Source organism: Dermacentor albipictus, chromosome 1 (assembly GCF_038994185.2).
Source record: "Dermacentor albipictus isolate Rhodes 1998 colony chromosome 1, USDA_Dalb.pri_finalv2, whole genome shotgun sequence".
In the NCBI taxonomy this organism is placed as follows: Eukaryota; Metazoa; Arthropoda; class Arachnida; order Ixodida; family Ixodidae; genus Dermacentor; species Dermacentor albipictus.
The window spans coordinates 207,540,245-207,557,096 of NC_091821.1; the positions used below are offsets into that span (position 1 = coordinate 207,540,245).

Below are 16,852 nucleotides of genomic sequence, written 5' to 3' on the forward strand. Positions count from 1 at the left end.
AAACTTTGAAAGGCGACTACTTAGCTACGTCCACCCCCCTCGCCATGCCCTTTGTATAGATTTTTTTTTTACCAAGATTAGGCATACATAAACTAAATGGTGCACTTGCAACTGTGGTAAGCTGTACTTATTCAGTATAACATCATAGGAGTGTTGGAAGGCCAAAGGATATAATGTTGGGTTTAAGCTAGACAAACCCTATCCATCTCTGCTCAGCACACTAAAGATTGTCTACTATGCTTACGCATTTTTCATACAGACTACCTTAAGAAGAGTAATGTTCATGGCCTGTTCAGCCTTACACGTAAATTAATGTCAAATCTTGGTTACTGTGTACATCATACTGCCCGTCCATATTGCTCACCTGTTTCACACTTATAGCATGAAGTTATCGGGCTGCCATACTTGCAATTTTTCCTCTGTTGCTTGATATTTTGTTCTTTCTCTGTAGCTTCCTGTCGTACATAATGTTTCCGGGCATGACAGTTCCCTCCTGAACACCTTTAGGTCTTCCAGTAGTACCAGTGAAACCTTCCATGTGCATCTCGCCTTTTGTGCTGCTTTGCCTTGGTGTTAACGGCTGCCTCCGAAGGAAGGTGAACTCCTCCTTGCATGTGTGGACAAAGCATGGTGTCCTGCCCAGAGGGTGATGGTTGCTGATGCATTAACACGCTTCACTGTACCGCACAGCATTATCCAGCACAGTCACATAAGTGGAACTGCTGGATGCCTGCAGGATGCATGTCCCAGCACTCCGCCCTGTCCGTCATTCGCTGGCATTCATGGCATCGATCACAAGTACTGCTTGAGACAGCTCGATCCGAATGAGAAGCGGGATACGGTTAGTGGCTTGCGAAGGGCATGCTTTGTTATTACTGAGTGTGAAACAGCATTAGCGTGACGCAAAGCTTTTTTTCTGGTCTCTCTTGTGTCCTGATACAATTTTCTCAATCTCCATATGAACAGCCATCCATTGCCAACCCTACGAACATAGATACTTTGCTGGGTGCCACTGAGAAGGATGATAAGCTGGTAATACCACCAGAAGCTGTTCAAGACAAAGTGGCCTTTATCATCAACAACCTTTCCCAGGTGAACCTTCCCCAAAAGGTATGTGGAAATCTCGCATTTACTATCTTGATGCTGCAATGTCTTTATGTTCCTTTAATTACAGACAGAGGAGTTCAAGGAGGTGGTGAAAGAAGAATATTGGCCTTGGTTTGCCCAGTACATGGTGATGAAGCGAGCATCTATTGAACCCAATTTCCACACGCTGTATGCTAATTTCCTGGACACTGTCAAGATAGGGGAGCTTTCAAAGCTTGTACTGCGAGAAACATTTCGTAACATAAAGGTAAATGTTCGTCATCCGTTTACTTATTATTTGAAGCTGGAAGAGCTGTATGGAAGCAGCCTACTTTTCATGATATGTTTGTGTGGTTTTCTTTTTACAGGTTTTATTGACCAGTGATAAGGCGCTAGCCAATTTTTCTGACCGATCTCTGTTGAAAAGCCTAGGCCACTGGCTGGGAATGCTAACCATGGCAAAAAATAGACCTGTTCTGCAAGTTGTAAGCATTGCATTATTTCTTGTGTCCTTTGTGCAAAAAGCAGCTAAATATTTTACATGCTGTTAACCGTTTACCATTTAGGACATGGATGTAAAGTCCTTACTGGTTGAGGCATACCATAAAGGGCAACAGGAACTGCTTTACGTGGTGCCATTTATTGCCAAAGTCCTGGAATCCTGTGCAAAAAGCAGGGTATGCTAATGCTGTTTCTTGTGTGTGTGTGTGTGTGTGTGTGTGTGTGTGTGTGTGTGTGTGTGTGTGTGTGTGTGTGTGTGTGTGTGTGTGTGTGTGTGTGTGTGTGTGTGTGTGTTAAGGTGGAGTTAAATCTTTGTCTAATTTCTGCCAGGTTTTCAAGCCTCCCAATCCTTGGACCATGGGAATATTGGATGTGCTGTCGGAGTTGCACCGGGAGCCAGAGTTGAAGTTGAACCTGAAGTTTGAGATTGAGGTTTTGTGCAAGACCCTAAACCTAGACATCAATGACCTAAAGCCAGGTATGATTCTGAAGGACCAAGAGCGTCGCAAGCGACTAGACCCGCAGCTCTCGCCTCGGCATAAGGTGGATAGCCCCCCATTGCCCCCCTCTGTGGTGGCTCCAACGGCAGCCCCACCTTCTGCTGCCCCTCCAACCCTGGCGCCCCAAGGACCTTCGGGGGTTGTAACAGCAGCAGCAGGACCTGGAGGGCCTGTAGCACAGGTAAGCCCTTTTCTCTCATGAGTGCATTACTCTTTTTGCAGTACTGTCTTAGCACTTTTGAGGCTTTCTTGATAGATTTCGTAGCACCGACTGCTAACTATGAGGCAAAATGGCATTTTGGTTTTTTATTTGACCAATTATTGGGGAGCCTACGTACATAAATTTCTGATGTGGTGAGAAATATTTGGAAAATTTTAAGATTTGTGCTGTGGGGGTAAAAAAAAAAGCTGGCAAGTGACAGTGCCATCTGCAGGCATACAGTGGGTTTGCAAGTGTGGTGCATATGCACATGAGGCACCACTGACTCCACACCAGAAACATACGACTTTTCATGAAATGCAGGAGCAATTGTGTTATGTGTAACTGATGTTCATCACTGCAGACCAGCTGCAATATTGGGCCCTTTACTCCTAAACCGTGGCGCAACTTTTTAATCAAATAAAGGAAGCTAGCAGATGTTCTTCTGTATGAAGCGCGGTCGTGAAAAATATTCCCTGCTCACGCAGCGATTTCACTTCCTTACATCTTTGTGCAATGTCAGTGGGTGCCTAAATAATGTTGAAGGGACGCGCACTTGCTTATAATGCACAATTTATGGTGAAGATAAAAGGATCACCTCTTGCATTGGTGGAAGCAAGCACAACCTTTTCTTTTGAACTTCAATATTTCAACTTCAGTATATTCAGTATTGGAAGTGGTGCAATAAGTGAAAAGCAGACACTCTGTGGGAAACCATCTATAAAACTGCTGGTACATCGTATGACTGCTCATTAATACAATATCAGCACAAATTCAAATGGCAGCATATATTAAAAGTTCATGCAGGAACCATCAAAGATGATAATCTAAGTGAATAGTGGGGCCTGCCGTCAATGCTCTTTTACCACACTCATTTGCTTTCTCTTCTACGCTCTGCATTGCGCCATGTTGCCATGCTTTTTTAGCATATGAATGACAGCATTATTCCAATTCCTCTTCAGCATGGCGCTCTTTGGCCACACCTGGCCCTTGCGCCATTAAACATATATTCATTCATTCCAATTCCTCTTAGGGGAGAACGCATTTTGGTGCCATTTTCAGGAGCCTTTCATTTACACAGTGGTCACGAACGAAACTCTTCCCTGGTATGAAGCAAAGATTGCTAATGCTACACAATGGATTGAAAAGTCACAATTGTTCCCATTGACACGATGCTATATCTTATGACTTAACTCATGCAGTCTGCAGAATTGGTGTTAAGGAAGTAGTGTTGCGTTCGTGTCTGCTGTAGTAAATGAGATTCTTGAAAATTCCACCAAAGTGTGCCTTCAAGCATGCCAATTCTACGTTGTGCAGAGTGCTGCACACTGGATGCAGAAAGTCTCACAAGTGTTCCCTTTCACTCATTATTAACATGACCTCGTGTGTGCACCACTTAGCGCATACTGTGGAGAAAGGAAATCCAATGTCTGTTCCACACATCACACTCACGGAGGTGCAAGGGTAATCCCCATTTCTTTCTGATTTAGAAAACTTGCACACTAGCCAAAGGAACCCATTTGCTTTTAAGTCTAACATGCTTGCAGAGAAAAGGTGGGATGTGTAATTGCTGCTCAGCTAGTCTCTAAAAATGTTGTCCAATATCGGTTTCGGAGCTTGAATCAAGCCATTGTCATAAGTACTGGTAAATCTGGAAACATAAACAACTCATTCCAGTTGGTTTCCTCTTCTTCATCTGATTTCCTGTTGACCTTGCACTTCACTGTAGAGCAGTTATGCTGACTTTGCTGTGCATTTTGCTCCCATAACCCATTATGAGCGGCCAATGCCCATTATTGTACGCCTCACACTTCAGCTCGCAGATGGATTCTTTTCCACCTATTTGTCTTGCTGGTTTCCTCCAACGCCAGGATAACATAAAGCCATTTCATTCTGTTATTAGGAGTATGCAAATAATATCGAATAAAGTATTTTTCATATTTGTATTCAATTCGTAAAATAGTAGGAGTTTGCAATATCAATTTTCGAATATCGAATAATATGCACATGCATTTATTAGCAATTTGGGTTAATTTGTTATGTTGCAACATTGCAATTGCATTGTCAGTGTTAAAATGCTAGACTAGTAAGCCGTTATACATTGTGTACTTGGCTCATGTTGAAAATTCAGTCATTCCCACTAGCTGTTCTTGCCAGCCTGTCCCTTATTATACTGCATCAAATGCCCATAAACTTGCAAGTATTTGACCCTGTGCCAGTCGTCACTCATCGCACTTTCTGTCAAGCAATAAGCTCAGAATTGGGGGTAATGTTGCAAAAAAAATATATATATGTCCACCCTCGTTGTCCACAAATCCGAAAGGCTGGCTTTCCTGCAAAGTTCGAACATTTAGTGGCCAACTGTACTTTACAGGCAAAATTTCGCTAGCAGCATGAATTCACCACAAAATAGCTCAAAAAATCACCCCAATATTCTTAGATTAGATAGAAACAAATGCCAAGAACAGTTTTTGCTTCGCACAGCCAGCAATATATTCGGTTTGATTCGAATATTCGTATCCAACCAAATATTCAAACATTTCCGAATGTCTACTTTTCTAATCGAATAGTACATATATTAAAAATATAATATTCGAACTTCTCTAATGTTCCAACATAAATGAACCCAACTTGGTAATAAATGCATGTACATATCATTATTCGATTCGTGTTCGAAAATTTTGATATTTGCACACCCCTAGTTTTTATTCCAAATCTGCCCTTAGTCCTCCATGATGGGTCAAAAAAGCTCGGGTTGAGCCTATGTGGGCAGGTGTCGCTTCCTTATGGGTGCGGCCTGAGCCATTTTGACCTATGACAAAGGGCTAATGGAGGATTTGCAAGAAAAGCAGGTTGGAATAGTTTAATTATTCCAGTCCATGACTTGTGAATGTGCTTGGTAAACACTTGTGCAACTTTTTTTTTTTTTTAATTCTATCGCGATGCATGAGAAAAAATGGAGTACATTGAGAAAAATTCGTTCACTGTCATTTCTTGCAATCGCGAATAGGAAATGTTTCTTGAGTAAAATTCGTAATTTGCCTGCTAAATTACCTACAGTTGAATTCGCTCCAGTGTATCAAAACCCCCAATGTGGGTTTTGCATTGGGTTTCCCCGCGCATAAATCAGTATTTTGAGTTGTGAAACTTTGCATAGCAAAAATGATGCATTGAGCTTTGCATGGGATATTGTTGCACACAGTTCCTAAATTTTTAATGCCATAGTTTAACAAAAATCCACTTGCACCATCCTTCGTGTTTGGTTTCAAGGCCATTTGCACTTCAATAATCTGATGACGGAGTTATCAAATTCATTATTCCTGCAGGTGGGGTTGCCGCCACCGCAGCCTGAGGAGGCGCCAGCAACGTTGGGTGTATCTGGGCCATCAATGTCCGCATTCCCTCAACCACAGTTTTCGTACCATGATATCAATGTGCTTTCTATGACCAACTTAGCCCAGCACATCCAGATAAACAGCCAGGTGAGTATTCTTGCTTTGGCAATCCAAAATTGGCACTTCTAAATTATCCATGCACTTTGCTGTTCGTTTGATGTGTTGCTTTTTTCTTTGTCCCTCTGGGTACACCTATCTTATGCTGAGATATGCCACATGACTTTTTACTGCTGTGGTTTATTTAAGCATCGGTGTCATGTCTCTAATAATTATTTGGCACTTTTTTTTATTTTTGCAGAACCTGTCGGGTTCGAAATGCAGTTTTTGTTTAATGTGTCTGCATTGAACCTTCGAGTATTACTAAATCATATTTCTGACCTGCCAAAGCATTTGCATGCTCTTGCAGGCTAAAAAAACCGCAGTGTTTAGAGTAGCTTGAAAAGGTATTTGGAGTATATGAGCCTGGAAGGTATTTACTGCATACAGGGCACATTGTAAAAAGCACCAGATGTGAAAAGTGTTGGGAGTAGAATTTATCTTCCAATTAGAGAATGAGAGCTAAGTAAAAATTAATGTTTTGGATTGCGTAGGCATGTGGAAGGAATGATTACCAAGTACTGCACCACTAAAAACACGCTGGTCTGTACAAGCTGTTTATGATGTACATGGCTAAGGGAGAATGTGAAACACCTCCAAAAGTTCTATTTCCATTTATAAGCAACTTTTGGGGCAAGCTAGTTACTATAATTACTAATTTGTTAGCAGATTTCAGGTAAAGGTATGAATTTAAGTTAACCAACCACATTGAAATCTTCCAACACGTACATTTTATATAAATCTGCAAGTCTGCTTTTGCTTCCTGCTGTCATGTTAGCATACAGCTTGACCAAGTAGCTATCCTCACAATTTGTCTATTGAGAGTGTTTGTTGCATTACCACATGTTTTCCGGACTCTGCCAAAAAATGCTTGGGAGGTGCATTTAAGAGAACTTGTTTTTCTTTCAGCTTCCACTCTTTCAGGCACATCCTCATTTAAAACAGTATGTGCGCACAGCCATAGATCGTGCGATCCAGGAATGGATAATGCCAGTGGTGGAGCGCTCTCTCAAAATTGCACTTACAACATGTGATCAGATTGTTCGAAAGGTATGTTCCTTTCCTGTCTTGTGCAATCTAGCCTAAGGCACCATGCTTCTGTGGTTTTTCGCTTATAGGTATCGTGCCATGTTTAGTTAGCCATATATGCACTTCCTAATAAGACCCTGTATGATTCCCTGCTCTATTTTTGTGCAGGATTCATGGACACATTATAGCACACATGCCAGTTTTTAAAACTTAGGTTGTTGCCCATACTCTCACTTTTATTAGCAAGGCAATTTCTGTTTCTGAGTTTTGTTTCACTGTTTCTAAGCGATATTTGACAACTGGCATAAAATGCAGTACAGTGAAACCTCGTTAAACCGTAGTCGGCCGGAGCTCGGAAAAAGTACGTACTAAACGGTAGTACTGTTTAAGCGAAATAGCATGAGATCGCCCACTTATCTGTCGAAAACGGAACTCAGAGAGAGTGCGAGGAAAGGGGAAAAACATGCAGTATTTATTCACTTCGCGGGACGTAATTGTTATTTTCGTTTGATATCGCGGCGGCCTAGCACGACGACAGCGGCCTCAAACTTACTGAAGCTGCGTGCCAGCTTCTCAGCCAGCCCTCCTCCTCCCGGCAAACACTCGCACGGCAGATTCCTCGTTGGCGTTGCGTATTCTCCGTGCACGCGCGCAGTAGTGCTGCATAAGTCCCGGGGCGCCTTTATCATTGCCGGGTGCCGGAGTTCGGAGAACTTTCCGTTTGGAATAGTTACGTTATCGCGCCCCTGTTCTCCTTGCGACGATCGCATTCATGAGGCTGACGTAACGCGCAGCTTCTGCCACTGTCGGGCCTGAATAGCCCGTGCTGTCGCTTTCCGTGTCGTCCTCATCACTGTCGCTAGTTGGCACTTCGGCAACAACGGCGGCAACGATGGTGAAAAGTCGAACCTCGTAGCCGACATCTCTTCGCGGTCGCAGCAGCGCTGCCGAGCAACTTCGCATTCCAAATGCCACACACTGTAGTCAACAGCAGATCCATATCGCGGGCCAGCGCCGACTTCTTCGTGTCACGTTCGGTAGCACGGACGATGTCTACCTTTTCTTCTATGCTGAGCACCCGGCGTCTTTTTTATCCTAGCTTCGGCATGACGCGAGTCCTCGCTTGCACGACGCCACAACGCTCTCCGGCACGGCGTCCATGCGGCGTCGAAATGATGTTGATGTTGATGTTGATGCGGCTTCACGTGCAAACGCACAGGGCGCTTGGAGGCCGTTGTACCGATCTCTGAGGCTTGTTGTTCTGCCGGGCCGCCCGATGGAGACGACGCACCGCCGTGTTTGCGCGACGAAAAGTGGAAACGCTACGTTTTAACCGATGCGTACGCAATAAGCTGGTACGGTTTATGCGGATACAAAATACATTATGTTCAATGGCCGCCGAGTCGGGGAATTGACTTTACTACTTTTAAACCGAAACTACTGTTTAAGCGGGTACGGTTTAACGAGGTTTTACTGTAATCTACTGTTGAGGCTTGAAGGGGCAGTTCTGGTTAGTCTCAACGACCTAGTTCATTGCCTGTTCGAAAGGTGGTGTTGCCTCAATGCTACAGCCTCTGTACGTTTCCTGAAATAAACCATTCAAGGACAACGTTCAGAGGCTGTGTGCAGGCAGGATGGCTAAGAGTGATCATCTTGTGACACCAGGAGGAAAGATTGCAAGAAAACACCAGTGAAATAGTTCTGCGCATGAATCCCAATGATTTCTGGGGACACTGTCATCGCAAACTCTCTTTATGCCACTGAGGATCACCTGTTACAGTGCGACTCAAACTGAAGCAGCCGGAAAGGCAGCTGAAAGTGTGAACTAAAAAAAAAATATTTTGCAGATTCCTTATGCAGATTCTATTTCTAAATATTTCCAAGGTGAGAAAATAAACGCCACCGCTAGTTCCCGTAACTTAGATCCATGTTTTAATCATCGCATAAAATCATTGCATAAAATTAGAACATCATAAAATCATCATTGCATAAAAATGCATGCAATTCTGCGAGTAAATTTGATGCTCAATTCATTAGTCTCTGGCAGATTGTTTGAACTTGGTGGTAACTGACTAAGAGTTTAAATAATTGGGATGGTGACTATATAGATTCGCTAGAAAGGATTTTTATTCTAGAAAAAACTAAGAAAGCGTGTCATTGCAATTCTTTACACCCACAGGTTTGCATCATGTGGCTCAGTCATCTTGTATTTCATTCTTATGCTATCGCTATAGACAAAAGCATGATTAGTTTTTCACCAAGTCTGCATTGTTTGCAAACTTCAAACTTAGGTTGACTGCCCTTCGTTAGTTGAATGATGACTGTTTTTTTTTTTTTTTCAACTGTCTCGTGCTTCCCTCATGATGTGCTTCGTTCGCACAGAGAGTGAGAATGGAATTGGTCACATTCTAATCTGCCTGATAATTCTGAGCAGCCAAAATTTGTTCAGAACATAGAGTAAAATTGCATGAGACGATGTTGCTGGATGCACAGATGTGCTCAGCATACATAACTGCCGACTGGCCAGCTTTGTGATTGTGTTTGTTCCATGGCCTGGACACAATGGGCAGCTACTAGATTAAGACCAGTACCATAGCCTCCTTTCACCTGTTTCAGTTTCGAAGGGATGCTAGCAGTGTATTGAAATAAAAACTTTGCTCTTTCACCTCTTATAGTGGCCAAGTTTATACGCTGCCAAAGTCTTATCTGAATTTTCAGTTGCGTTGTATTAGATGTTGGGGCAGCAGGGATACTGTCAATATGTCTGAAAAACTACATCCTATTTTTCAGTGCCTGAAAAATCAGTCAATGACAATATTCAAGTATTTTGTGGGAATTCTCCCTAGTAGTTTAGAGAAAGAAAAAACAAGGCAGCATTTTGGGATCAGAATAGCAGTAGTTTATAAAGAAGCGTATCAACCCTTTGAAAACTATTGTTAACATATCTGTGAAAGCATGAACCTGGCAGAAGTTAAATGAATCCATCCCTACAAAGTAGACCTAATGAAGCAGTAGTGCGACTAATACATGCACTGATGCAAGCCTGCTTCACGCTCACGTGGGAAATAAATTGCTTATGCTGCCCACAGGAATGCATGCTAATAGCCTTGTGTCAGCATGGCTTAGTGAAACTGTGGTGGTTTGTCCACATATCTGAATATTTGAAATAAAGAGGTCTGGAATACCAAGCTGTCACTTTGCACTTCCGGGCACCTTGCCTTTCAGTAAGCCAATTTTATTACTTCAGAAGCTGAACGTTTATTTTGTGCACACCTTCCTTGGTTACTGCCAGTGATGTGCTATAATTGCACATGTATTTGGTTTAGTCACTTTTATCCCAATTTGGACCCTGAAACACTTCAACATAGTAAAAAAAGCATAGCTGATGTGTTTGCAAGGCTCCAGTGAACATGTGAGCCAAAAATTATTGCACTGCATGCAGCAGGGAATTTACATCATGTCAAAAGAAGTGAACAGTCGCTTGTCTCGTATCCCTAATGTCACTGAAAGCATTTAGCGGACCAACACTATTGACCGATTTCGTGATCACAAGAACATTCTCGGTAGTACACCATTGCTGATTTTCAGTTAAAATGAAAAATATGCAATGTCTGCGATCTCAAAAGGGCAGAAAATTTCACGCAACAACTCCTCTGGGATTTGTGTAAGTGGAATTTCGATAAACGGAAATTGCCTAAACGAAACACCATCCTCATGGTCGGTTGGTTTTGTATACATGAAATTGTATTCAGCTTTGTCTCTCAGTAAATGGAACTCCAGATAAACGGAACCAATTTCCCTGGTCCCTTGAGGTTTTGTTTAAAGAGAGTCCACTGTATGCGTAAGCATTGTGCCACTTGCTCACTTCCACACAGCCTTGTGCCATTATGAATGTTATGAAACTACCGTATTTTCACGATTCTACGCACCTCCTGCTATTTTTGCAAAAAGAAATTTGGGAAGAAGTTTCCATGCTTTAATCACCCCCTCTTTTTGCAAGAAAAAGCACGTAGCCAACGCTGCCAAGCACGCTTGCTCACTCTGTCGTTGAGCCGGAGCCATCGGAGTCCCGAAGTAGCGCATCGGCGTCGGCACGATCTCCGGCTTCTTGCGCACTGCCGCCTGGATCAGTGCGCATGCCGATGCAGGCGGCTGTGTCTTGCGTTGCTGTGTTTTGACATTACACGACAGATGGCGGCACAGAACAGCAAAAACTAAACCCCTCCCGAAAACTGGCGGAAAGTAATCCCAATAACTATCGGTGCAATGTCACATGGGCTTGGTATCAACAGCTCTCAGCAAGTTTCACAGGCAACGCAGGTGCACGTTGCATTGTGAACCCATACAAGCGGTAGGTTCACTGTCCGCACCTAGGTATCTTTCTTTTGAATGTTTGCCAAATAAAATGTTATTTCTCGCGCCCGTCTCATCGATATATCACCGCGAAAAGGATGGGGCAGGGGTCATTTTAGATTTTTTTAATTAAGCACACCCCCCCCCCCCCCCCCCCGCTCCTCGCTTTCAGCATCGCGATCGTGAAAAAAAAGGAAGTGCTTAGTATCGAGTAAATACGGTATATCATCCAACCAGTATAAACAACAGCGCTGCGATGACACGATCTCCTGCGGTTGGTGGTGCAAGGTGAATTGATGAGGCAAGGTGTGGCAACAACATTCCAATCATAAGCTGTTATCACACCTTATTGCCTTATCTGCGTCAAACCATTATCAACCCTGACCAACTATACTCTGGCAATCTTGAAAGCAATCTGTGATGGAGACATCACGCAGCGAGTGCTGATAGCTTCGTGTGCATTGTGTTCTCGCCACTTATTTTGTGTTAAAGCAAGAGAGAACCCGAAGGTACATTCGCTCGCTGCTGCGAGCCCCATTTTGAAAGCAATCCTCTTAAATGACAGAGGGACGAATGTTCTTTCTCGTTGGGTAGGCATAGAAATGCTTACGCATTGAAAATCATTTAATCTTTGCACTGCGCGTAGCTGCGTCTGCTGCACATAGCCTCTGAGATCTCAGTGTTGTACTGCGTAGCATAGTCCACAAGAGGCCACAACGAGCCTTATCGCCACCACAACACAACTTTTGGCCGGGGCTTTGCCCTCTTGGTTTCTCCAGTTTAGCTTCCAGCATGCTAGCCGAGACAAAGAGAGATCAATTCAAGTATCGGTGCCATAACTCCACTTACAGTTGAAGGATTCTAAAAAAATTTTGTCGCATGAGCTTTGTTGGGCAATATACGTTAATAGTGATGCCATTCTATGATTAGAAGTGTTTCAGGGCCCCTTTAAGACATTAATTCATTGAATATTTTTGCATCTCCGTGTGCAGGACTTTGCATTGGATCCTGAAGAGTCCAGATTGCGTGCAGCAGCCCACCACATGGTGCGGAGCCTGACAGCTGGGATGGCTATGATTACTTGTCGAGATCCAATGTTGATGACCATCAGCAACAATCTGAAAGCTGCCTTTCACACTGCACTGAGGGTAAGTACATTGAATCCCAATTGAAGTAATTATAATGAGCTGGCACAGTACAGTTTAATCTCAAAATATTGAAGTGAAAAAATAAAACGCAGATTTCGGTAATTTAAATAAATGTTTGGCTGCATTCAAGTACAATGCTGCTAATTCTAAGCACCAACATTCATACATTTTCATGTCTCTCTCTCTTTTTCTTTTGCATGGTTTTGCAGATTTTGCTGCAGAGCTACATTGAAATTTTTGAGGAGTGCAGGGGCATTAGCTAATTTTGTGCCAAAGTGCCTGGCTGTTATGCTGCACTCTGTTGAGTCAGTTATGGTGTTGCTATTTTTGAGGTTCACATAAGACAATCTTTATTGCAGCTTCAAGGAGCAAGCCTTCCCCAAAAGGAGCTTTTAGAACAGGCAACCACAGTGGTGGCTCAAGAGAATGTGGAACTCGCCTGCTGTTTCATCCAGAAGACTGCCATCGAAAAAGCCATCCCCGAGATTGACAAAAAGCTTAGCCAGGCATGTACCTTTGAGACTTGGTGCAGGTGGGATGTCATTCTTTACGACACCACTAAATGAGGCATTTTTGGTCTTCATAGGAATACGAGATCCGCAAGAGTGCTCGCAGTGAAGGCCGGCGCTACTGTGACCCTGTCGTCTTGACATACCAAGCTGAGAGGATGCCTGAACAGATTCGGCTCAAGGCAAGGGCTTGAGTTCTTACGTGTTCATACCATACATTCTTGTTCAAGGGCTGTGTCTCTCAATGTTGTTGTACACTGTACAACAATGTTGTACAATGTACACAGTGCCTGAAGGGGATATCCCCTTCAGGCACTGTGTACACAATTGTGTACAAGATAGCGTATCGAAAGGATCAAAGGAACATACATATTGCCTGCATATCGAAACACTTCTGATTGCACCTGACCTGAAACTTTGAACAATATATGGAAACATTTTTAGTAATATCACTAAGACGGCTAGGTGTTCGTGCGAACCATCAGTAAGGTGCCATTTAACTAGTTCACTTCTTTCATTGTTTCTCGCAATGTTTAACGTCAAGTAGCTGGATAGGTGCTTACAAGTATGCTAGACATAAAACAGTTAAATTTCTCATGTATGGCATTCCTGTACATTGTTTTTGCATGGAGTCCACAGCTTGAAAACATGACAAAACTCACTGAAGAATTGGAAATTTTGAACTCGTTATCAAGCTGTGCAATTTTCATTATGGTGGAAGTGTAACAAATGCGGTGAAACTAAATTTTCATTGGACAGAAATAAGGTATGTGCCACCAGCAGTAGTGGGACACGAGGTTAGAGAGAAGCCAACGTTGTTCGCCTAGCGATAATGGAACCTCAGCTGGCGCTCAGGACCGTCGGTTGCGTCCCAATAAACCTTCTCTACGCCGAGAGTAGCCTGTAACAACATACAGTGGAACCCCGATTATGACTTTCTCAGGACCGCGAAAAAGCGTCGTAAAATGCGGGCGTCATAAAATCCAAATATAAATTATGCCTATAAAAATACTACTTAATTCGCGTGACGGATTTACGAGAAACTTCAATGTAAACTAGTAACATACTCTGCAGGGCTCGGAAACCCAAATTACCAAAAAAGTAAATGCGATAAGAATTAATGCTGCAGTACAGGTACCAATCATGCTTGATTCAAACGAACCTTTACGGCACTCCAATGCCACGATTCCCGCCGGCCGGCGCAAACTTTTTAAAAAGTCAGTAAGTTTCTTTTGGACCTCGTTTGATCAGTGAACCAAAAGCTTTCACTCGAGTTGGGCAATGTCCAAAAGGTGGTCCTCTATGGCGTCGCGTGAGCAGATGAAGTTCCGGATGCCGTCTATATGCCGTGGCACCTCGGCAAACGTGATAGGCACAGTCACAATATCTGTGGCATCGTCCTCGTCTGATGGCACAGCGGTGTCGGCACTAGGCAAAGCCTCCTCGATGGCGTCTTCCAGCTACACCTCACCGCAGATTGCAACATCGTCGGCCTCCACGTACTCGGTGAAGGTTGTGGTAAGGTTTAAACCCTCGAAATCGTCGTCGGCGAAGCCTGCATCGGCTTCAAGTGGCATTAGGTGATTGCGTCCCCAGCAGAGGAGGCAGTCTCTCGCTTAAAGCCATAGTGCTTGAACTGGTTAGCGATTGTGCTTCACAACACTTTGTTCCATGAACTGGCAATAAAATGCATGGCGTCGAGCGCAGCGATCTTTTTTTCCGACTCGCTGTGCTCCATAGCCGCCAACCAACGCTGCACTAACCGCTTCCTGTGCCCTTGCTTGACGCACTTAAGGGGGGACGCGGGGATCAGATCGCGAAAATCGCATAAAAGATCGATTTTTGGCAACGACGCGTTTCGGTATCTGCAATGCCTAATCTACATTGTATCAAAATGGTTTGACTGAAAACGCGCTAAAAGTGCCCGAAAAAAATTAATTTATCAGTGCGTAGGGCGAGAAAACGGCTTTAAATCGCGTAAAATCACCGCAGTTCGCGGAGCCCTAACTCGTCTTTCCCGCCACCGAACGCCGCCATCTTGGTATCGTTCGAAAGCTCGAAGTTTCGACATTCCGTTTCTGAATTCTTCGGTCGTCGCCATCTTTTAACAAACACACAAACACAAAAGAAGCGCGGGTCTGCTAGAGGCGGTCACACGGGCCCTGCGATGAAAGCGGGCCTCCGGTTGGTTGCCGTACTGAAAGGCGTCTCGCCATTGGTTGCTGCTGCAGCAGCGGGGAAGCTGGCAACCATGGCGGTCCGCAGTTGTCTGCTTTGAAAACCACGCCGGCGTCTTTCTTCGTTTGACACTCTCAGAATTCGGATTCATGAAAGCTCCCAGCTCAGCGATGGATCGTCGCGCGTTCGAAAAGAACTTTTAAAAGAAGCATGCCTTCGGAAAACGGAAGCGCAAGCCTCCTACGGCGAGAAAAAGACGGCGGCTAGTGGGGGAAGCGGAGGGTAGTTCTGAACTTAGTGTCACACATTACTTCCCCCCTCTTCTTTGGCTTCTGGATTGGATTGGCGCGGCTCGCTACGTGCTTGCGCGCGCTTTTCCGAGCGCAGATTGGTGTGCGCCTGGTTGCTGCACTAGGCTGTTATGCGATCGCTTTTTCGAGCGCAGATTGATGTGAGCCTGGTTTCTGCACTAGGCTTTTGCACGATCGCCTGCTTTTTGCACTGGGCTTTCAAAAGGCGAAGTGAGCGTCGCTTACTGCAGGCGGCAAGTAATTTGGCTCACGTACTGCGTGAGCAAAAACATAGGCACGTGGCTCATGAAGGAGATGACCGGCGACTTGCTTAATCTGTCGGACCATGTCATCGCCGACTGGAGGAACTACGCTCGTGAGGTCGTGCGGGACGAGCTGCTGGCGCGACCCCCACTCGGTGGCCCCGGGAGGATTGTGCAAATTGATGAATGCCTCCTTCGCGGCAAGCGAAAATACAATCGAGGCCGCCTGACGACGGGCGACAACGTTCCGCCGAGCCGTCAAAATTACGGCGGCATTGCAGATCGTGGACCATGGGTATTCGGTATGATCTGCGTGACCACCGGGGAGCTCCGACTATTCAAGGTCGACCGACGAGACGCGGCGACGCTAGGCCCCATTATTGCAGCCAACGTTGAACCGGGAACCACCATCCACAGTGATGAATGGGCCCCATACAACTGCATCCCGAACTTGGTGGGGGCTAACGGAGCAAGACTGAATTTGCAATGGGAGGCTGTTAACCACAGCATGAACTTTGTAGACCCAATCACGGGCGCTCACACCCAGAAAATCGAAAGCTACTGGCAGAAGGTGAAGCGCTACCTCGACTCCGCCGGCTACAGGGTGACTCCACAGCTTCTCGAGTCGCACCTGATATGGCTATGGTGGGCATCGATTAATGGGCACATGCGCTGCAAGGACTCGTTTCTGCGTTTATTTGAAGCGATCGCACGGCGCTACCCACTGTGACATAGTAATGGAAAATAAAGCGCACTTTTCTGACCCTTTGCTTTTGTATGAATGTTTCCCGGCATTGCTGCGCGCTTCCATACACGGTAGGCCCGCGGCGCTGCACTTCCGCATTAAGCGACGCTCACTTCGCCTTTTGAAAGCCCAGTGCAAAAAGCAGGCGATCGTGCAAAAGCCTAGTGCAGAAACCAGGCTCACATCAATCTGCGCTCGAAAAAGCGATCGCATAACAGCCTAGTGCAGAAACCAGGCGCACACCAATCTGCGCTCGGAAAAGCGCGCGCAAGCACTTAGCGAGCCGCGCCAATCCAATCCAGAAGCCAAAGAAGAGGGGGGAAGTAATGTGTGACACTAAGTTCAGAACTACCGAAGCGGAGAACCCGACTGAACACGCGGATAACGTGCCGCGTTATCTTGCACCGTGCGATTCCAGCAGCGAAGCCGACAATCGCACTGTGACATCGACACTGATAACACCGGAAGACGTGCCAACGGAGGCTCTCGCACCTGTGCGTACGGCCGCGTGAGTCGGCAAGCGAGCTCGCGTTGTTGGAGGCGACGCGGGTCGAAGGTCT

General features: G+C 45.0%; 1 protein-coding gene across 2 annotated transcripts in view; it reads left to right on the plus strand.

Moving 5' to 3' along the window:
* Not1 (CCR4-NOT transcription complex subunit 1) overlaps positions 1 to 16,852 on the plus strand; it is a 108,902-nt gene that overhangs the window by 66,868 nt on the left and 25,182 nt on the right. Inside the window, exons 22-32 of one of the 2 annotated variants that reach the window (XM_065438233.2) lie at positions 737 to 841; positions 967 to 1,110; positions 1,175 to 1,354; positions 1,455 to 1,571; positions 1,653 to 1,763; positions 1,918 to 2,268; positions 5,613 to 5,768; positions 6,687 to 6,827; positions 12,152 to 12,307; positions 12,667 to 12,813; positions 12,894 to 12,998. In XM_065438233.2, the coding sequence (XP_065294305.1) occupies positions 737 to 841; positions 967 to 1,110; positions 1,175 to 1,354; positions 1,455 to 1,571; positions 1,653 to 1,763; positions 1,918 to 2,268; positions 5,613 to 5,768; positions 6,687 to 6,827; positions 12,152 to 12,307; positions 12,667 to 12,813; positions 12,894 to 12,998 (1,713 nt within the window). The remainder of the gene's footprint in view (positions 1 to 736; positions 842 to 966; positions 1,111 to 1,174; positions 1,355 to 1,454; positions 1,572 to 1,652; positions 1,764 to 1,917; positions 2,269 to 5,612; positions 5,769 to 6,686; positions 6,828 to 12,151; positions 12,308 to 12,666; positions 12,814 to 12,893; positions 12,999 to 16,852) is intronic. The other variant, XM_065438234.2, reaches the window with a different exon arrangement.